General features: G+C 54.5%; 2 protein-coding genes across 3 annotated transcripts in view; both read left to right on the forward strand.

Annotated features, from left to right (window-relative positions):
* XPO6 (exportin 6) overlaps positions 1–15,198 on the forward strand; it is a 57,304-nt gene extending 42,106 nt beyond the window's left edge. For both annotated transcript variants that reach the window (XM_088174607.1, XM_088174606.1), the window contains exons 14-24: positions 2,149–2,241; positions 3,445–3,589; positions 4,252–4,398; positions 5,531–5,720; positions 6,346–6,501; positions 7,658–7,772; positions 8,323–8,494; positions 8,990–9,151; positions 11,696–11,794; positions 13,029–13,259; positions 14,521–15,198. In XM_088174607.1, coding sequence (XP_088030733.1) covers positions 2,149–2,241; positions 3,445–3,589; positions 4,252–4,398; positions 5,531–5,720; positions 6,346–6,501; positions 7,658–7,772; positions 8,323–8,494; positions 8,990–9,151; positions 11,696–11,794; positions 13,029–13,259; positions 14,521–14,622 — 1,612 coding nt within the window. In that variant the 3' untranslated portion in view covers positions 14,623–15,198. The remainder of the gene's footprint in view (positions 1–2,148; positions 2,242–3,444; positions 3,590–4,251; positions 4,399–5,530; positions 5,721–6,345; positions 6,502–7,657; positions 7,773–8,322; positions 8,495–8,989; positions 9,152–11,695; positions 11,795–13,028; positions 13,260–14,520) is intronic.
* A 2,540-nt stretch (positions 15,199–17,738) lies between these two features.
* On the forward strand, positions 17,739–19,706 carry LOC106860623 (nucleoside diphosphate kinase D, mitochondrial-like). Its single transcript, XM_014888536.2, has 5 exons — positions 17,739–17,841; positions 18,970–19,100; positions 19,195–19,296; positions 19,368–19,468; positions 19,532–19,706. The coding sequence occupies exons 1-5, from the start codon at positions 17,754–17,756 to the stop codon at positions 19,650–19,652; spliced, it is 543 nt and encodes a 180-aa protein (XP_014744022.1). The 5' UTR covers positions 17,739–17,753; the 3' UTR covers positions 19,653–19,706.
* Positions 19,707–20,756: the final 1,050 nt, after the last annotated feature.

A 20,756-nucleotide genomic window follows, 5' to 3' on the forward strand; every position in this document is an offset into this window, starting at 1 on the left:
AGGATTGAAGCATGAGAGATGGATTTTTGTGTTGGGACTCAGTTGTTTATTAGTTCTTATCTATAGTACAGAGAGTTTTACAGCACTTCTAGCTAACAAGCTAAAAGCAAGAAAATGTCAGTGTATCTCACTAGTTACAAGGCCTTTTAAAGGCTAACTATCCAATTAAAAGCTAACAACATCTATGTTATTTATACTTTTGCCTCAATGACCAAACACCTGTGACCAGCACTGCAGTACCTTCAATCCAATTTACAAAGTTCCACCTAAAACTAAGATGAAGAAGGAACAAAAAGGAAGAAGAGACAATATCCCAGAACCTCCAGCTTGTCCCATGCCTATTACTGTGTTCTAAAACCCCAAATTCCAAACCTTTCACCATGTGATATTCACACTTCTAATTCAAACTACACCCAGTGATTCTAACTCCATCACCCAATTTTGGAAGCCTTCTCCAAGGCCTCAAGTCAAAAGCAGTGTTCTTTTGAGGGTCAGTGTCAGAAAGCACAGGAAGTTCAAAACTCCCAACCTTCAGGGTTCCAACACAGCTGATGCCTTAAGTTTTACATTTCATATTTTCTAGATTCTGTACTGCATTGGTGTGTGACTCTGAACTTCATATAAAGTGTTAGCAATTTCCCTCACAGTTCAGGCACACAAAACAATCCTTTTCCAGCCCCAGAATCAAGGCCACGCTGCAGTTTCAGCCCCAAAAATGCAAACAGCAGCGAATTGAGGAGAGAATCTGGGAGGATGGGACTGCAGAACCTGGAGCTGGGACTGGGCAAGGAACTCCAATATGGAAATGGATCAAAACTTAGAAAAGTGTGAAAACCATTTTAGGTCCATCTTGGGTGTAGCCACAGCAGGCTCCTGTGCTGCCCAAGGTGTATCCTTTAAAGGCCTTTTCATAAATCCCTGCTTCATTCCTTTAACACTGTCCAGCCTCTGTTCCAGGGAGCCTCTTTAGGCATCACAGCTGCTGTCACCTCTGCAGGCACAGTGACAAACAGGGCTTCTTTCTGCCTCCCCTTGGCCTGAGGACATTGAGGTGTAAGGAATTTGATGGCCAAAATGTGGATTATAAAGCCAACAGTGTGTGCTGGGCCGAGCCCCAGTGTGGGCACCAGGAGTTGGGGTTCTGCCCCCTGCACCTCTGCTCAGGTGAGACCTCACCTGCACAGCTGCCCCAGCCCTGGGGCCCAGCACAGGAAGGATGTGGAGCTGCTGGAGAGAGTCTGGAGGAGCCCATGGAGATGCTCCAAGGGCTGGAGCCCCTCTGTTCTAGAGCCAGGCTGGGATTTGGATTGTTTCAACCTGGAAAAGAAACAGCTCAGGGGTGACTTGATTACCCCTTCCAGTAACTGAAGGAGCCATCAGGAAAGATGGAGAGAGACCATTTACAATGGTCTGGAGTGCCAGGACAGGGGAAGTGGCTTCCCACTGGCAGAGGGCAGGGCTGGATGGGATATTGGGAAGGAATTGTTCCCTGGGAGGGTGGGCAGGCCCTGGCACAGGGTGCCCAGAGAAGCTGTGGCTGCCCCTGGATCCCTGGCAGTGTCCAAGGCCAGGCTGGACAGGGCTTGGAGCAGCCTGGGACAGTAGGAGGTGTCCCTGCCCATGGCAGGGGTGGAATGAGATAAATTCAATCACTTGAAAACATTGAGGGACTTGTGTTCCAGCATCTGCATTTGTGAGGCAATTAAATAACACATAGAGTTTGACTGGAGTTGTATCTTTCAAAACACTAAATCACCAAAAGCTCCTTTGACTTTGTGATCTTCAAGGTCTTTTCCAGCCTGGATAACTCCATGATTCTTCTCTTAAATGAAAATACCTGTAAAAGCTGAAAGGGCAAACATTTTATTCTTCCTCTCCAAGATACTTAATTAGCACATGGTTACAAATGGCAGAATTTCAGGCCTTTACCTAGGTTTTGTGTTTTCATTTCTGTGCAGGGCCATCTGACTTGCTCCATTTTATCCCAAACAGTACAGTAGGCTCTGAATTATTTCAAGCTGAATGGTCAAAATCTCATTTGTGTATTAGCTAAATATTGACCTAGACTGGGGAAGAGCTGCACTAGACCAGATGCTGGAGCAGATTTGTACAATCTCTTTGCACTGCCACGTGGTTTTGCCCCTCCAGGTTGGTGAAGGTGACGTTGTATGGATCCCAAATCAAACTGTACAACATCGAGACTGCCGTCCCCTCCGTGCTGAAACCCGACCTCATCGATGTGTGAGTGTGGGGTGCCCCAAACTGGGCACTCCCAGGGTGGGGAAGGCTTGGATCTCCTGCATCTGCTGCTCAGACCCCTCCTTGGCACATATTGAGAAACAGCCTCTCCAGCTGTTGGCAGCTCCCCAAGAAAACACCTTTTTTCAGCTGATGAAAGTCATGGCTGCTGCCAGTATTTTAGATCAGTCTTTCCTCTAATGGAAGTACCCAAGTCATTTATGGGAAAACATGTTTGTGCTGAAAAGGAAAAATGTCCCTTAAATCAGCTCTGAGAGCAAACTGGGATTGTGCCCTGTGCTGGTGGCTGTAAAAGCAGGGTAATTAATGAGGAAATAAGTGTTACAACAGTGATATTTTAAAGAAATGGATCCACTGTGGAGTGTGTAGTTTATTTATAAATCCAATTGATGGATTTTTTGCTACCGAAGGCAGATCTGTGCCTCAGGTAAAAGAGGTTTTTCCCAGTTGAGGGTTTCAAATCCTTGTCTTCCAAGACAAACATAAGCCTGGCAGCTGTGCAAGTCATTTCTGGGACAAACAACTGCCTGCCATCCAGGCACTGACATTGTGTGAAATCTTGGTGCTGCTGGTCACACATCACCTCTGGGACAGATTTTAAGGGACCCTCCCTTGCTGAGGCTGTGCAGCACAAACCTGTTCCCAGTTCTGTGAGCAGAATTTAAGGTTTGAACACTTGTTCTGGTTTGGAATTGCACCTTCAGCAGGTCCTTGAAGACACCCTCTAGATTTTATCATATCACTGTTTAACTAATGGGATTTCTCCTATCAGTCCCAAGTTAATGGCGCTGAAATTTGTGCAGGTGATGTTTTAATGGTTTTTCTGGTTTACAGTAATTGGGGAGGTGTTTTCCATGATCTGTCAGCAAGGATTCACCCTTTTCCCTGTCCCTGAAGAAACCTGTGATCCATTTTCTAATGCTTGCCTGAGAAAGCAACACTGTCACACATTTGGGGGACACCTGAAATGTCCTGGCTCAATCTTCACGTGATAAAAGTGTGATTATGAAGTGTGGTTACAGTCAAGCACCAGCTGGTGATAACTTGGCTTTATCAATTCACACCTTTATCTTGGTGGGTCCCAAAAAGCAGTGGGGATTTTTAACAAACCACGCTGCCAGATTTGCCCAAAACACCACTCCTGTGTGCCATTATGGTGCTGACTGTGTCCCCTGCTGTCCCCAGGCACGCCCAGTCGCTGGCAGCCCTGCAGGCCTACGCTCACTGGCTGGCCCAGTTCTACAGCGAGGTGCACCGGCAGAACCCCGAGCAGTTCATCTCCCTGGTGTCCACGGCGCTGGAGGCCATCACCCCCCTCATCAGCTCCAAGGTACTGCCCCCCTGGCTCCCCTGGGGGCTGGGGGCTGCACTCTGCTCAGCTGGGACAGGCTGGGAGCTGGGGCTGCATCCCAGATCCACGGGAAGTGTCCTGACAGTACTGGGGCTCAGGCTAAGCATAAGCAGCTGAAAGGCTTTTAAACCCAGACTAATGCTTTTATGGCTTGAAAGCAGGGGAGTCTCTCTCATGGTATTAAGGGAATTCAGCTATTTGGTTGACAAATAAATCATAGAATTGTTTAGGAAAAGCTCTGTAAGATTGAGTCCAATCATTCCTCCAGTACTGCCAAGGCCACCACTGACCCATGTCCCCAAATGCCATATTTCCACAGCTTTTAGACCCCTCCAGAGATGGGGACTCCACCACTGCCTGACCACTCTTCCCATGAAGAACTTTTCTCAAAATCCAATCTAAACCTCCCCTGTCCCAGCTTGAGGCCGTTTCCTCATCCTGTCCCTTTTCCCTGGGAGCAGAGCCTGACCCCCCCCGGCTACACCTCCCCAGGTCCTGGCAGCTCAGTGAACTGTCCCTGGCTGTGTGTGCAGAGCCTGACCCCCTCTGGGTGCAGCCCCAGGTCCTGGCAGCTCAGTGAGCTGACCCTGGCTGTGTGTGCTGGTGGGACTGGGCAGCCTGACCTCCCCTCTGTGTCTCAGGTGCAGGAGAAGTTGCTGCTCTCTGCGTGCCACCTGCTGGTGTCCCTGGCCACCACGGTGCGCCCAGTGTTCCTGATCAGCATCCCAGCCGTGCAGAAAGTGTTCAACAGGATCACTGACACCTCTGCCCAGCGCCTCCCCGACAAGGTCAGTGGGCCCAGAGCTGTCTCACCTGGCAATCAGCTGTCCTTGGGTGCCTCAGGTGGTGAGGGGTAACCTCAACAATCGAGTGGAGAGGCAGCAATCATCTTTGTATTGTGGATATCCACAAATTACAGTGATACTGTTTGTAATTAATGATCTGTTTCGAGGAAAAAACACAATTGCACCTCTTAGATCTGATGAGTTTCTCATTTGTTGACACCGTCCCCAGTTCTGCATCATCTTTGCAGTACAGGCACGTTGATTCTGACCTACACAAAGAGTTTTTTGTGAAACTCAAGTGTTTATGTTGCAGAAGCAATGTAAATAATATAAATACTTTCCATTTATAGCACTAAAAGCCACAGTGCTGGGATATGATTGTGTTGTGTGCTGGCAGGGAAGCACAAAGTGCTGCACAAGGGCAGAAGCTCAGGGTGTAAACCAGACAAGGAGTAATGAAAGTAAAATCGTCTTTGTTTTTATAAACACCAGAGATTTACTGCTGCAAGGAAGAGCTGACAGAGCTGGGAGCTGCTTCCAGGCCTTAAATCCTGGAGCTTTGCTTCTCTCTCTCTTTGCAGAGCTGTAGTTTTCACTTGAGCTCGTGTTCTGCAGTTGAACAGTGAGCACTGTTGGTGTCTTGGACGGCCATAAAATGTCACTTCACTCCAGGCTTGTGCTCTAGCAAAAATTCACTCAGAAAAAAAGTTAAAACTTTGTCTCTGCTTAATGTTGCCCAGAGAAGCTATAGCTGCCCCATCCCTAGAAGTGTCCAAGGCCAGGCTGGACTGATCTGCTGGAAGCCTATGGCAGGGAGTTGGAACTATGTGACCTTTAGAGTCCCTTCAACCCAAACCATTCCAAGCTTCAATGGTTCTGCTGTCAGTCCAGCCCTGGTGCTCTGTGGGCCCTTGTAGGTGGCTTTCTGTTCCCATATCTCATAGTGGGTACCAGGAGCTCAGGTGTTGGGTGTTTTGGGAGCTGCAATCCATCCTCAGTGTGCAAGCAGCTCTGCAGAGCCCATCCAGAGCCTCTGACACATCAGAGATGTGCGGTACACCATGAGCTTTAACCTCCCTTCCCACCCAAGCCATCCCATGACTCTTCCCATGGCTGTGATTCCTGTCCCTCCCAGGCCCAGGTGCTGGTGTGCAGGGCTCTGTCCAACGTGCTGCTGCTGCCCTGGCCCAACCTGCCCGAGAGTGAGCAGCAGTGGGCCGTGCGCTCCACCAACCACGCCAGCCTCGTGTCCGCCCTCACCAGGGACTACCGCCAGCTCAAGGCCACGGCCAGCCTGCCCCAGAGGAAGGTGCAGCTGGAGGACAGTAAGTGCCAGTGTCCTGCTCACTCCTGCTGCTCTGGGAGTGTCATTCAGCTGATCTGCCAGTAATTATTTTGGCCGAGAAACCGTTTTGCGTACGGGGAGAAAGGAGCAGGTTGTGTTTTCCTTCTGTTTTTTAGAGGCTTTGCTGCTCTGTACAGGGCACTCTCATCCCAGGTCACCTGTAAACTCTTCCATTAAAGTGCTGTCTTCCTAAGGAAGGTGGGATCAGGGTTGGGATAACAAGGATTGCATTGGGAATACTGAACAGCCTCGTGGTGTAGTAGTAGAAATACTGGCTGGAAGCAGCGTTAATGAAGATTGTGGTTGTAAAAAATGAAGGGGGAAAATCAGAATTCATTCCAGACTTGGGAAGTATTGGGGAGGGTTTGTTTATATAGGAGGAATGCAAGGAAACTCTTTGCAGGGTAACTGCTGTATATGCTTTGGGCCTGGTGTTGGGTGATTTTTTTTTTTTTTCATTGAGGATCACTTTAGAAATCATTCAGAAATCTGCAATGTCATACATCAGTTGTTTTAATTACTCTGTGTGTGAGCTTAATTCCTCTTCCTCTTACCTGTGAGCAGTTTTGATACATGCAAGAAGCATCACTCCTCTTGTTTTGCAGCCAAAGTGATCATCCACCAGACACTGAGCGTTCTGGAAGACATTGTAGAAAGTGTCTCTGGAGAATCCACCAAGTCCCGGCAGATCTGTTATCAGTCGCTGCAAGAATCCGTGCAGGTCTCACTAGCCCTCTTCCCAGCTTTCATTCATCAGTCAGGTATAACCTCAGGCCAGGGGTCATGCTGTGAGTAGCTTTCTGAGCTCCTGGTAACACCCAGAGCAGCAGCACAGAGTTGTGGTGTGGGTGTGGAGTGTGTGGGTTTGCTGGGAGAGCTGGGCTGAACCACAGCAGGGAAGGGACATCCCTGCCAGCCAGGATCCAGGCAGGATTGTCTCGGTTTCAAAGAGCAGCTGGTCCTGAGCACAAAAAAAAAAAAAAGCTTTAACATAGCCTCTCTGGCTGTATTCGCCATTTACATTCTCTGCAGAAGCTTGAAGACTAAGAGGAATAGTTGTCATCAGATTGGGTCAAATGATGTGAGATTTGGGGATTTTTTTCCCTGAGATGGAACCAGGACTGCCACTTGGCAGCCTTGTGACCAGCAGCTTGTATTTTGGGTCACATCAGGGTGCTTCCTCTTGTGCCACTTGGAGCTGGATGGGATTTTCTCAGTGTTGGGGGTTGAGGGGAGACAAAAGCAGTGAAATGCAGAGGATCCAAGCAGCAGCAAAGGTGCTGTGACTCTAGGGAGCTGTTGTGCTCAGAACAGGCTGGCAGCCTCATCAATAGCAATTTTTTGGCTATCAAAGGCTGTGTGATGAGGGAAGAGTTGAGCAGCTCCAGCTTGGTTATCCAGTCTTTATTGGCATGGAGGAAGGATCAGCTGGGTGCTGATCAGCTCACTGCATCACCACGTGCTCACTTCTGAAGATAGAAGGGTCTTCTCAGTTCCTGCCAAGAAAACAAGCTGGATTCTGTCTCCTCCACCCCGAGCTGTGTGGGTGTTTTGGATTTCCTGGCGTTTCCTGTTAACCCTGTGTGAGCAGTGAGAACTGGAGATGGGCCTGGAGCTGCCCCTGAGCTTTCTCCCAGCACTCTGAGCACACTGAGGCTCTGCTGGCAGGACTGTGGTTGTTCTGAGGGGTTGGGTGCTTGTCACCCCTGGCAGGTTTTGGAAGGGGATGAACAATCTTGAAGCCCTGTAGGAACCAGCTGATGGTTTCAGTCTCTCAGACAACCCTGTTGGTAAATTCCCAAGAGTAAATGGAGTTCCCTGAACAGGAGGAGCAAACTTCAGACTGAAACATAAAAGACTTACTGATGCACTTGGATGTTTCCTTAACATGTTCTTTTTGCTTTTCTTTTCTCTTAGATGTGACAGATGAGATGCTGAGCTTCTTCCTCACCCTGTTCCAAGGCCTGAGGGTGCAGATGGGAGTGCCTTTCACTGAGCAGATCATACAGACCTTCCTGAACATGTTCACCAGGTACTGCCCAGCACTGGTCACTTCTTTCTTACCCCTCAGGATGGTTTATTTTAGGAGCTGCTCAGCCAGTTGGTCCTTGTCCCTAAAGTGGGCTGTTTCCAGCCTTTGTGGCCAGACTTTTGTCACATCCCAGGGCTGAATCTGAGGAAAACACTTCCAAGTCTAGAGAGCCCCAGTGCATGCTCATCAGTCGTACCTGCCATTGTGAATTCCAGCTCTCCCACAGACTTTCTGGCTGTGTGAGGTGTTGAACTGGACTCTCCCATTCCCTCTTAGCTCCTGCCCAAGGGCTGAGAGTGTCCCCTCACTCATCTTTTGTTGGTGAGGGGGATCTGTCAACCCTCAGTCACAACCTCTATGAAGCCTTCTGTGGCTTCATGTACTTTGCCAGCATTAACTGAGCATTTTAGAGGCATCACCTATTTTCCAGTAAACCAGGTGAGCCCTTTGGATCTCTGGGAATGTTCCTGATGCCTTTTTGTGTCCTGAGGAGCAGCTGGCAGAGCCTTTGGATCTCTGGGAATGTTCCTAATGTCTGTTTGTGTTCCAGGGAGCAGCTGGCAGAGAGCATCCTCCACGAGGGCAGCACTGGCTGCCGGGTGGTGGAGAAGTTCCTGAAGATCCTGCAGGTGGTGGTGCAGGAGCCAGGCCAGGTGTTCAAACCCTTCCTGCCCAGTGTGATCTCGCTGTGCATGGAGCAGGTGTACCCCATCATTGCAGAGGTAGGGCAGCTCTCCAAGGGGAAGGGAAAAGGAAAGGAAACAGGAAAGGATAGGATTGCTGGGGAGGTGGCAGCAGTGAAGCTTTGACTTTCCAAGAGCTGCAAGTGTGGAGGGTAAACACTCTGTGAGGGAGTTGTCAGTGGGATTGGAAGCAGGGTAGGTGGAGGATTTTGTCAGGGATTTCAAGAGAAGCTAAGATTAGGGAGGTGGTCACAGCAGGAGGTACAACTCAGAGTCAGTGATGTGATTTCAGCACAACCCTACAGCTGCTGGGTCTGGTGCTGCCTTAGAAGTGCTTTGATGTTTGGCTGCAAAGCAGTGGATGGGTGGGACCCAGGGTTTGGGGTGGGATCCCAGCAGAGGAGCCTGCCCTGGGCCTGCTCTGGGCCTGCCCTGGGCCTGACCTGAGCCTGCCCTGGGCCTGCTCTGGGCCTGACCTGAGCCTGCCCTGGGCCTACTTTGGGCCTGCCCTGAGCTCTGTCCCCTCTCCTGCAGCGCTCATCCCCTGATGTGAAAGCAGAGCTGTTTGAGCTGCTCTTCCGGGTCCTGCACCACAACTGGAGGTACTTCTTCAAATCCAGTGTGCTGGCCAGTGTCCAGAGGGGAGTGGCAGAGGAGCAGATGGAGAATGAAGCCCAGTTCAGTGCCATCATGCAGGTAACTCACCCCTTCCCACCATTGCCCAGAACCTGTCCTGCAGGGGAGCTCATGCTGCTTGGGGCAGTGTGTTAAACATGGAATCACAGAATCATCCAGGCTGGAAAGGCCCTGTGAGATTGGGTCCAATCATTCCCCCAGCACTGCCAAGGCCACCACTAAAACATGTCTCCAAGTGCCACATCCACATGGCTTTTAAATCCCTGCAGGGATGGGGATCCCACCACTGCCCTGGGCAGCTGTGTCAGTGCCTGACCACCTTTCCCATGAAGAAATTTTCCCAATATCCAATCTGTCTTGGCACAATTTGAGGCTGTTCCCTCTCATCCTGTCCCTGTTCCCTGGGAGCAGAGCCCGACCCCCCCGGCTGCCCCCTCCTGTCAGGGAGTTGTGCAGAGCCAGAAGGTTCCCCCTGAGCCTCCTTTTCTCCAGGCTGAGCCCCTTTCCCAGCTCCCTCAGCCTCTCCTGGTGCTCCAGCCCCTTCCCCAGCTCTGTTCCATTCCCTGGACACGCTCCAGCCCCTCAGTGTTTTTATTCTTGAGGATCCCACATGGGCACATGTGGGTGATGGGTTTAGATGAGTCTTGAGTGAGGTTTTCCCTCCCAAAACAGATGAAAATGAGAGTTGCTGAGGAGTGACCCAGCTGCTGAGCTCACAAGGCACAGAGCCATGCAGGCATGAGGAAGGAATGTTAATTCCTTGGCAAGCCTTATCCTGCAATAAAAATACATTTACTGCCACTGACCCTTTTAATTCTGAGTGTTGTGATTGGCACTGGGGAGAGCTGCCAGTGCAGGGAAGTTTTCCTGAGTGTCTTTTGCTTTCCCTGGACTTGTTGGGTGCTGTACCACTGGCCCTGGGAAGGGAAGGGTCAGTGGGGTAACACCTGACAAACTTTGGCCTGGAGAATAGAGAATCATGGAATGGTTTGGGTTGAAGGGACCTGAAAACCCATCTAGTTCCACCCCTGCCATGTCCAGGGACACCTCCCACTGTCCCAGGCTGCTCCAAGCCCTGTCCAGCCTGGCCTTGGACACTGCCAGGGATCCAGGGGCAGCCACAGCTTCTCTGGGCACCCTGTGCCAGGGCCTGCCCACCCTCCCAGGGAACAATTCCTTCCCAATATCCCATCCAGCCCTGCCCTCTGGCAGTGGGAAGCCATTCCCTGTGTCCTGTCCCTCCATCCCTTGTCCCCAGTCCCTCTCCAGCTCTCCTGGAGCCCCTTTAGGCCCTGGAAGGCAGGGACAGCGTGTGCACAGAGCCAGCTCCAACCTTCCCAGGTTGAGACATTGGAATTTTTAAGAATGACTGTGTTCCATGTGTTACCTCAGTCAGAACTGGCCAGATGAGTTCCCTTGCAATTCCTAGATCACCTTAAACTGCAGGTGAGAGGACTTTGGGAGAGTTTCCCCATTGTGGAGTGCCTGGAGAAACTGGGTCCCCTATGGTGCACATGTGGAGAGGGAACTCTTGCACTGACATCAAGTGGGTCATGTTCCTCTCTGGCCTTGCCTTTTGGTGTGAATGAAGCCCAGGCTGGTTCCTGTGCAGGGCTGTCCAAGCATCTCTCTCACCTGTAGCTGTGTAACACTTCCAAATTCTTGAATGCCTCATTCTGGAAGATGTTGATGTTATAATCTCAGTTCAGGCTGGGTGACAATAATGCACTGCTTGTTTTACTCCTTGGCTCTTGTTGCTCTGATACAAAACTCTTATTTCATGTTCTGTAAGTGTTCCCACAGTCAGTTCTTTGTGTGAGTGATATTAATAGTTTGTATGCTGATTTCCACCTGAGATCTAAGGCCAGAACTGACTCAGTCTTGATGGGATCTGGGTCATTTTTGTCCATTTGACAATAAATGGGTCATGTGGGAGAATAAACTCTTCTGTTCACAATGCCTTGAAGGGGAACTGTTAAAATCCTGCTGCCTGTCTCTGTACAGAGCTGACCTCATCCACTTTCATCCCCTGTACAGTGTTTTGGAGGTGTTCAGGGTGGAAAAGATGTTTGATCACACACTGTGCAGCCCTGCCAGAGCAGCTCAGGCTCCAGCAGGTTTTGTTCTGGGCTCTTCACTGCACAGGCTCCCAGGGCCCATCTCCAAATCCTAGATCAGGGCAGTGACCTTGGGCCCCTGGCTGAGGCTGAGGGCCCACGCTGGGGTGTGTCCTGTCTGTTCCCCCTTGCTGTGGTGCTTTAGGTGACATCCCTGAGGAGCAGCCCTGCCCTTCCTGAGCAGCCTGCCTGCCCAGGGAGCTGGGCTCAGCATCCCTGGCCCTCTCCAGTGCCAGCTTGCTCTGCCTGTTCTCAGTGCACCCAGCTTAGCAGCTGCTCTGCAGGAATATGCCCATGTTCCCACCAAAATGTCATTGCCATGGATCTGGTGGCAGCACAGATTTGAACAACTGCCTGTCTCGTTATCTTGCTGCACTGAGGCTCCCAGGGGTTTGTGCTGGTGTCAGGCTGAAGATGCTGCTGTTCTGCCTGGCAGGTCTGAGGTTTGTGGTGGTCTCCATCCCCTTCCACTGTGCTTTGTTCCCAGGCATTTGGCCAGTCTTTCCTGCAGCCTGACATTCACCTGTTCAAGCAGAACCTCTTCTACCTGGAGACACTGAACACGAAGCAGAAGCTGTACCACAAGGTGAGTCCTGCCTGAGCCTGTGCTCTCTGTGCATGGGAAGAGCTGGGAGCTGTCCTGGGACTGGTTTTAAACTACTCAGAAGCCCAGGTCAGGATATGGGGGTTTTGTGCCACAGCCTTTGGGTGGTTGCCTTGCTCCAGGTGGTTGAAATGGAGTTACCACCCCCCTGATACTGGGAACTGGGAATGGGAGGGATCCTAGCTCCAGTCAAACAAAGCCTGGATGTGTTCCCTTTTCTGACAGTGAGGGAAAGCACAGAACACACAGTGGCAGTGAGGTGAGTCTGGGGAAGCAGGAATTTGGATCATCAGGGGGACAGTGAGTGCCTCCAGCATTCCCACCTGGGCAGCTGCAGGTATCTGCTGTTCCCAGCTCACTGCCACCTGGGAGTCTCCATCTCTCTTTGAACCCATCCCCCAGGCCCTGTAACCTACCCTTGAAGGATTAAATCTGGAACCCAGGGAATCTGGTCAGCCTGGGAAGGCAGAGCTTTCAGTTTCTCACCTGTGGTCACACCTGAAGGGCAGCCCTTTGTGTTCACAGGTGCCTGGGACAGACTTCTGGCCACATTCCCTGGTTCCCAAGAGCACTGTGCAGGGTACACCTGGCTGGAATTGGGGTGGGACTTGATGCTAGTGGCTTTGCCAATGCTTAAAACTTGGGTCAGAGCATGGAATCAAGGAATGATTTGGGCTGGATGGGACTGGAAAGCTGATTTTTACCCCCCTGCCATGGGCAGGGACACCTTCTCCTATCCCAGGCTGTTCCAAGCCCCATCCAACCTGGCCTTGGACACTCCCAGGGATCCAGGGGCAGCCACAGCTGCTGTGGGCACCCTGTGCCAGGGCCTGCCCACCCTCCCAGGGAACAATTCCTTCCCAGGAACCCTGCCCTCTGGCAATGGAAGCCATTCCCTGTGTCCTGTCCCTCCATCCCTTGTCCCAGGTCCCTCTCCAGCTCTCTATGAGCCCCTTTAGGCCCTGGAAGGGGCTCTGAGGTGTCCCTGAAACTCCAAACCATGAGGTAAGGGTGGCCAAGTTCAATGTTAACTTTCAAGCTGATACTAACTGAGCTTATTTTAGCAATTTTTGATCTGCCTTGGCTTAGAAAATCATCTCAGTGCTCAGCAGAGTTTGCAGATGCCGCTGAAGCTTTGGCTGCTCTGTCCTTGCTGGATCTGTGTTCCTGTGGAAGGAGTGAGGTCCCCTAACCCTGTGCCCCTCTCCCTGTGCAGAAGATCTTCAGGACCACGATGCTGTTCCAGTTTGTGAACGTGCTGCTGCAGGTGCTGGTGCACAAGTCCCACGACCTGCTGCAGGAGGAGATCGGCATTGCCACCTACAACATGGCCTCGGTGGACTTCGATGGCTTCTACTCCGCCTTCCTGCCCGAGTTCCTGGCCAGCTGTGATGGTGTGGACTCCAACCAGAAGAACGTGCTGGGGAGGAATTTCAAAATGGACAGGGTAAGGAGGGGACCTGCAGCATTGTGGTGCTCTCAGGATGCTCAGTGCTCCCCCAGAGCAGGCTGGCAGGCAGCTGGGAATGTCTCCACAGTGCCTTTTGTTCCCAACACTTCCCTGCTCAGCAATCCCCAGCCAGGGATTCCTCACTGCAGGTAGCAGAGCTGCTGTCTCACCCCTCAGGCTGCAGGATGCTGGGGCAGTCAGGGAATGTTTCCTGGAGGAAGTTTTCCTTGGAGTGAAAACACTGCCATTGTTTTCCCGTGTAGGATACTCGGGTGCTTGGTTAAATCTCACTCCAGCTGATGGCCAGATGTTCTTGAGGGTTACAGTAAGGACAACAGCAGAGTACCTGCAAAGGCTCACAATTCCTGCAAACCCCTCGTGTATGGGAAGGAAATTTGTGGAATATCTGGCTTCCATTTACTGAGGGTTGTCCATTGAGTGCTCCCTGTCCTGAGGATAGGGATGGGAATTTGAGACCAAGAGTGAGGAGCGGAATGGAACCCTGGGGGAATTAGGAATTACTTGGCTCTAGAAGGCAACTGCTCTTCAGGAATATCAGCCCTTGTTAGGAATTGTGTGACACCCAGGAACCTTGGCAGGAGGACAGCAAGGAAATAGTGCTGCATCTGACCATGGAGCCAGGCTGGGAGAGCTGGGAGTGCTCACCGGGAGGAGAGAGAGATCCAGGGACACCTCAGAGCCCCTTCCAGGGCCTAAAGGAGCTCCAGGAGAGCTGCAGAGGGACTGGGGACAAGGGATGGAGGGACAGGACACAGGGAATGGCTTCCCACTGCCAGAGGGCAGGGATAGATGGGATATTGGGAAGGAATTGTTCCCTGGGAGGGTGGGCAGGCCCTGGCACAGGGTGCCCAGAGAAGCTGTGGCTGCCCCTGGATCCCTGGCAGTGTCCAAGGCCAGGTTGGACAGGGCTTGGAGCAGCCTGGGACAGTGGAAGGTGTCCCTGCCCATGGCAGGAAGTCGAACTGCATGAGTTTTAAGGCCCTTCCCAACCCAGATCATTCCATGATTCCATGGCCATTCCTCTTGGGCCTCACTGCACAATGAGAAGCTGGAGATGGGAGCAGAGCCTGGATCACTGCAGTCAGCTCAGAATCCATCTCTGCCCCAGAAACTGCAGTTCCCTGTGCTCAGACCGAGTCAGGATGGATCTGTTGATGTGTGAACCCCCTCTGGGTGCGTGCCCCTCTCTGTCACCCCCGTGTGAGGCCGTTCCCAGCTGTTGTTGTCTCCCTTGCAGGACCTGCCCTCGTTCACACAGAACGTGCACAGGCTGGTGAACGACCTGCGCTATTACAGACTGTGCAACGACAGCCTGCCCCCGGGCACTGTGAAGTTGTAGTGACTGCCCTGGGCTCCTGCTGCCCCTCGGCAGGGAGCACAGCCGTGTTTCGGTTTGCCACCGCCCCCTGTCCCCCCGGGCCGGGTCCTGCCCTGGATTCACCGCTCCACCGCTTCCTTTGAGTTCTCCCTGCCCAGCCCGAGGCCGCAGCTGGAGCCAGCAGGATGTGTCTTAATGCCCACCCCGGGCATCCCGACTGCTGGGAAATCCCTCTCCCGGGGCTTTCCCTCTGCTCCTGTAGCACTTTGTTGCATCTGGAGGTGTCTGGAGAGATCATGTCCGTATCAAACACGAGGCAGAAGCGCCAAAGACCACTTCAGACATTCGTACCTTCGTGTCATTCCACCTTCCTGCCCCGCCCAGCTCTCGGAGGAGGAGTCTCCTGACGTTGGGACTGGTTTGGCACTTCTGTCACTCCCTTTGTTTTTAAATTGCCTTGAAAACCTCCCCGATGTTGGCGGGGATTTAGAGACTTTTTTTGGGGTTTTTTTTTTAAACGTTTTCTCATCATTCCATTGTGATACTAAAACAACATGCTTAATGGGAATAAAGTGCTTACTTTGTTGTTTTAAATAACTCGGGGCTGGGTTAGTTTCCCTCTAGGTCGTTCTGTAAATGAACACGCAGTGATCCACAGCTTTTCCCAGGATCAGGAATGAGGAGCAGTCAACAAGGATCCCAGCAAGTCCAGCAGCTCCTGGAAAGTGCAGATCAATGGTGGCTGTTTCTTCTGCTGTCTCCTCATTGTTTTCCTCATATATTTTCTGTCACATGTTGTGGTGATCCATTGGTTCCCTCCAGCACACTTATCTGAATCGATCATGAAGTGCCTGCAGGAAGAAATCCCCCATTCCCAGGGAGCCTGGAGCTGAAGTTCACCCTCTGACCAGTGACCCAATAGTGGCACCAGACACCAGGCAGGCAGGACCAGACTGTGTGGGGCTTGTGGATCTCTGATCCTGCAGCTGGGAAGGATTTCTTTTCCCTGAGGTCTCTGGTCAGGAAGCAGTATTAAATCAGTCTTAATTTTTATATAGATCAAATTTGAGAGAAACTTCTTACAAGGGCATGGAGTGACAGGAAAGGGGCAAATGGCCTTAGGCTGAATGAAGTCAGGGCTGGATGGGATATTGAGAAGGAATTGTTTCCTGGAGGGTGGGCAGGCCCTGGCACAGGGTGCTCAGAGAAGCTGTGGCTGCCCCTGGATCCCTGGCAGTGTCCAAGGCCAGGTTGGACAGGGCTTGGAGCAGCCTGGGATGGTGGAAGGTGTCCCTGCCCCTGGCAGGGGGTGGAATGCTTCCTTTAAGGTCCCTTCTAACCCAAACCATTCCATGGTTCTGTGAAATCAGTCTTAATTCCCTGTGGTTAAGTGGGCAGCTGAAATGGCAGGAACAACACCAGGCACTGGGAAGGGAACACTCCTGGAGATGTTCTAGGAATGTTTGGAGATGTGGGTGTGATGTGGCTGCACCTGGACAGCTGGGAGGTGTCAGGGGTAAGCTGGAGTGTGGCAGCACTCACTCTATGGTTCCTTGGATTCAGTTTTGTGGACAAGGCCCCTCGCTGTGCACGTTTGTCACTGGGGGATGACAGATGCTGTTTGGATAATCTGTGCAATCCCTGCATCCAGGCTCTGACTGCGGTTGGATGTTTGGGCTCCCTGCCCTGGAGCAGAGTCCAAATGCCCAGGATCTGCCTCACCTGCTCCAGCCCATGCAGGAGAAGGAAGGTGAAGGAAGAGGGGAAGGAGGTGGGTGATGATCTGTGCCCAGCCTTCCTGGAATAACACTTGGAGTGCCACTGTCTGCACATGACACTGGGACTCTTTATTGTTCCTGCTGGTAACTGGGTGCATGAACAGCCAGTGCAGGGTCCAGACCTGGTCCTGCAGCCTGGCCCTGCTCCTGAGCACTGTCAGCAGCTCTGCCCTGCCCTGAGCTGCCCTGGGGGACACTGGAAGCTGGCAGCCACCTCCTCCACCAGTTCCCTGTCTGTGGCTCCCTTTGGAGCTGGGCTGAAGGGATTTCATCCCAGCACAGCTTTCCAGGCTCATACTTCTCTTTCTTTGCTTGACAGAAGGTGAAAATCCAAGTTTTCCCCTTGGTCAGTGCAGCTGCCAGATGCCTGAAGTCCAGGCTCCAATCTGCTACCCCTTGTCCTAAAACCTCTTTCCCCTTTGCCACCCTTCTGTCCCATTCCCTCTGGCCTGGCAGACCCTGGAAAGGGGCCTTTCCCCAGTCCCTTGTTTGGGGGCACAAAATCTCTTTTCCACCACCTGTTGAATCCATTTGCCCTGGGCTGTTTTTTGCCATGATGCTGAGCACAGCAGGTCCCCAGAGCCCCCAGGCTCTGGCAGGTGTTCTGTGCCCTGCACTCCCTGTGCCTTGGGAAAGCAGGGTGGTAACAGGGAGAGTGGAATCAAACCCAGCCCTCAGTTTCTTCCTGTGTGTGCCTTAGGATACTCCTCAGTCCTTCAAATCAGCACAGATTTGGGAAACAGACTCAAAGTAACCAGGGTCTTCCATGAACTTGTCAAGCTGCTCTCCCACGAGGTGTCTCTGAGTGCATGGGAAGCCCAGGAAAGAGTGATTTCCCAGCCTGGGGTCTGGAATGGAGCTTGGAGAAGTGATCAGAGGTGCTCCCACCTGGGCAGTTCCTCTGCCCCAAGGGTCTTGCAGCCCTTCCCCAGCACCTGCTGTGTCCAGGGCAGGTCTGTGCCCCACAGGGGACACTGCCCTGGCTGCTCCCGGGGCTGGGGATTCCCTTGTGCCCAGCTCAGCCTGGCATGGACTGACCCGGCCTCTCCCTGCCTGGTGAATCGAGGGCAAAGCACGAGGCAGGTTTTGGCTCCTGGCAGGGCCTGGCTCCCCTCGGGATGGGTGTGGGCTGTGCTCCCACCCTGGCAGGGCTTGGGAATCCAAAGTGGGATGTTCGGTGTCAGGATGCTCCATGCTGGAATGCTCTGGATGGGGAGGATGCTCCATCCCGGCATATCCCGAGCAGGCGCGGCCCGGCCCGGCCCCAGCAGCTACTTTAAGGGGAGGGACGGAGCCTGAGCCGTCCCCGGGCTCGGCCGGGCCCTTAAAGCCTCCGCAGACCGAGCGAGCCCGGTACGACCCGCCGGGGCCGCCATGGGCTCCCTGGGGCGCTGCCTGGCCCGGAGCCTCCCGCGGGGGCAGCCGGGCCTGAGCCCCCCCGGGCCCCGCTGCTACGGCTCCGGTGAGACACGGCCCCGTCCCTGTCCTGCCCCTGGGGACCCTGTCCCCTCCCTCGTCCTGCCCCTAGGGACCCTGTCCCCACCCCTGCTCCGGAGAACCCGGTCCCCATCCCTGGGATCCTTCAGCCCCTTCCCCGTCCTGCCCCTGGGGACCCTTTCCCCATCCCGTCCCAGTCCCCTGCTTGTGCTGTCCCTCAGAGCTGCTGTTCCCATCCTGTCCCCGCGGTGCCTCATCCCCTCGCAGTGTCCCCGTCCCTCCATCCCGGGGGGTGGCGGCTCACGGGCTCCTGTCACCCTTTGCGGAGGGAGTCGGTGCCAGGCTCTGCTGTCCCGGGATGGGACAGGGGCCGGCGCTGCCGCTCCCTGAAGGTCCCAAGGGGTTCAGTGTCCCCAGGACTGTGGCGGGGGGACCCGGGTGCTGTCCAGGGAGGACAGGGCATGACCCTGGCAAAGCCGAGCCGTGTTCAGCAGTGCCCGGGGACGCGGGTGAGCTCATGGGCTCGGTTTATCCGGCTCTGTCCCCGCCAGCTCTGGGGCCACCCGGCCTCGCAGCCCGGGACGGGTCCCCGAAGCCTGGGATTGCAGTGAAGTGTCCTCCCTCTTCCTTCCCTTCCTTCCTGTCCCCTCTGTCCCTGCAGCGGACGGGATGCGCTGTCCCTTGGGGGCTTCTGTCCCCTCCTGCGGCGCAGCCGTGGCGGGCTGGGACCCTGCTGTCCCCGGGGTGACAGCGGGGCCGGACCCTGCGTCCATGGCCATGGATTTTCCTCTCCAGCAGCGGAGAGCTGTGCCCGGGACCCTCGGGCGGCGGGAAGAGTCCCCAGCACCAGGACACGGCACAGACATCCCTGGCTTATTAAAGGCTCTTTCCTGGCCACGGACATGTCCCCAACACCCACCAGGGCTTTGTGGCACGTCCCTTGGGACGCCACCAGCCTGAGAGGCACAGCTTGTCCAGGGAACAGGGGATGGGATGGGGACAGGGCTGGGGACAGCGATGGGAACGGGTTCCCATGGGCAGCCTCGGGGCCGTGGTGCCGCGGGGACAGCCCGGGGCTCTCCTGGCGCCGTGCCCGTGTGTGGCGGGGTCCTGTGTCCCGCGGCGGTGACAGTGACCCGCGGGCCCCGCGCAGCGCCCCCGGCCCTGCAGGAGAAGACGCTGGTGGTGGCCAAGCCGGACGCGCTGCAGCGGCGGCTGCTGGGGGACATCATCCAGCGCTTCGAGCGCCGCGGCTTCAAACTGGTGGCCATGAAGCTGCTCCAGGTACCGGGCCCGGCGGGGAACGGGGAGCCGGGAGCGGGGGTGGGCGGGGGACACTGCCCGGGTGTCACTGTCACTGTCACCACTGCTGCCTCAGGCGGACCGGAGGCTCGTGGACCAGCACTACGAGCAGCTGCGGCTGAAGCCCTTCTACCCCGCGCTCGTCGCGTACATGACCTCGGGGCCGGTGGTGGCCATGGTGAGGGGACAGTTCGGGGGTCCCGGGGGGATCGCGGGGGCGCAGGGGACTCAGCCGTCCCTGTTCCGCAGGTGTGGGAGGGATACAACGTGGTGCGGTGCATACGGGCCATGGTCGGGGACAGCAGCACTGTGGGGACCATCCGGGGAGACCTCAGCGTGCACATCACCAGGTAGGGCCGCGTGGGGCGGGACCCCAGGGCCGTGGCACTGTCCCCATCCCTGTCCCCTCACAGGAACCTGGTCCATGCCAGTGACTCCGTGGAGACGGCCCAGCGAGAGATTGGCTTCTGGTTCCAGCGGGATGAGCTGGTGGCCTGGGACAGCAGGGACAGGGACAACATCTACGGGCTCTAGGGTCGGAGCCCGGCCAGGGGCACCCCCCGACCCCAATAAACCCGGGTACCTCCAGCTCTGACTCTGGTCTCCTCCCTTGGATGTCACCAGCAAGTGCTGGGGGCTCTGGGAAGCACTGGGATGTCCCCAGAGGTCACTGGGGTGGTGCTGGGGGCTCTGGGTGGCACTGGGATGGTACTGAGCAGCCCTAGAAGGCACCGGGCTGTCCCTGGGGTGTACTGGGGCTGTATTGGGAAGCTCTAGGATGTTACTGGTACATCCGTGGAAGGTACTGGTTAGTACTGGGAAGCTCTGTGAGGCACTGGGATGTCCCTGGGAGCACTGGGGTAGTACTGGGAGACTCTGAGAAGCTCTGGGTGTCCATGGACTGTTTCTGGGGGGGCACTGGATCGGTACTGGGAAGCTCTGCGAGAAACTGGGATAGTACTGGGAAGCTCTGGGATGAACTGGGATGCCTCTAGGAGCACTGAGGCAGTGCTGGGAAGCTCGGGAAGACCCTGGGATGTCCCTGGGAGCACTGGGACAGCACTGGGAGCACTGGGACAGCACTGGGCTGTGCCTGCGGGGGCTCTACAGGTGACTGGAAGAGACCAGGGTGGGATCTGAGCTGTAAAACTGGGGGCTCCGTGCGACACTGGGACACCGCTGGGTGGCACTGGGACACCACTGAGAGGCAGTGAGATGCCACTGTGAAGCACTGAGACACCACTGGGTGGCACTGGGGGCTGTGGGACACTACGGAAGGCCCTGGGACGCCACTGGCACAGTGGATATCACTGGTATAATCACTGGGACAACACTGGTATATCACTGGAAGCACCGGGACAGCTCTGGGACAGTACTGGGACAGTACTGGGAGCGCTGGGACAGCACTGGGACAGCATTGGGAGCACTGAGACAGCTCTGAGACAGTACTGGGAGCTCCGGGACAGTACTGGGAGCGCTGGAAGCACGGGGAGAGCACTGGGACAGCGCTGGGAGATCACTGGGAGCACTGGGACAGCTCTGGGATCTCCAGACAGCTCCAGCCGCCCCCGCTGCAGTTCCCGCCGTGGCCGCTCAGTGTCGCTGTGTCCCGGGGCGCTCCCGTTGCCAGGTGACGGC

This window comes from Sturnus vulgaris, chromosome 16 (genome assembly GCF_052056855.1).
Source record: "Sturnus vulgaris isolate bStuVul1 chromosome 16, bStuVul1.hap1, whole genome shotgun sequence".
Classification (NCBI taxonomy): Eukaryota; Metazoa; Chordata; class Aves; order Passeriformes; family Sturnidae; genus Sturnus; species Sturnus vulgaris.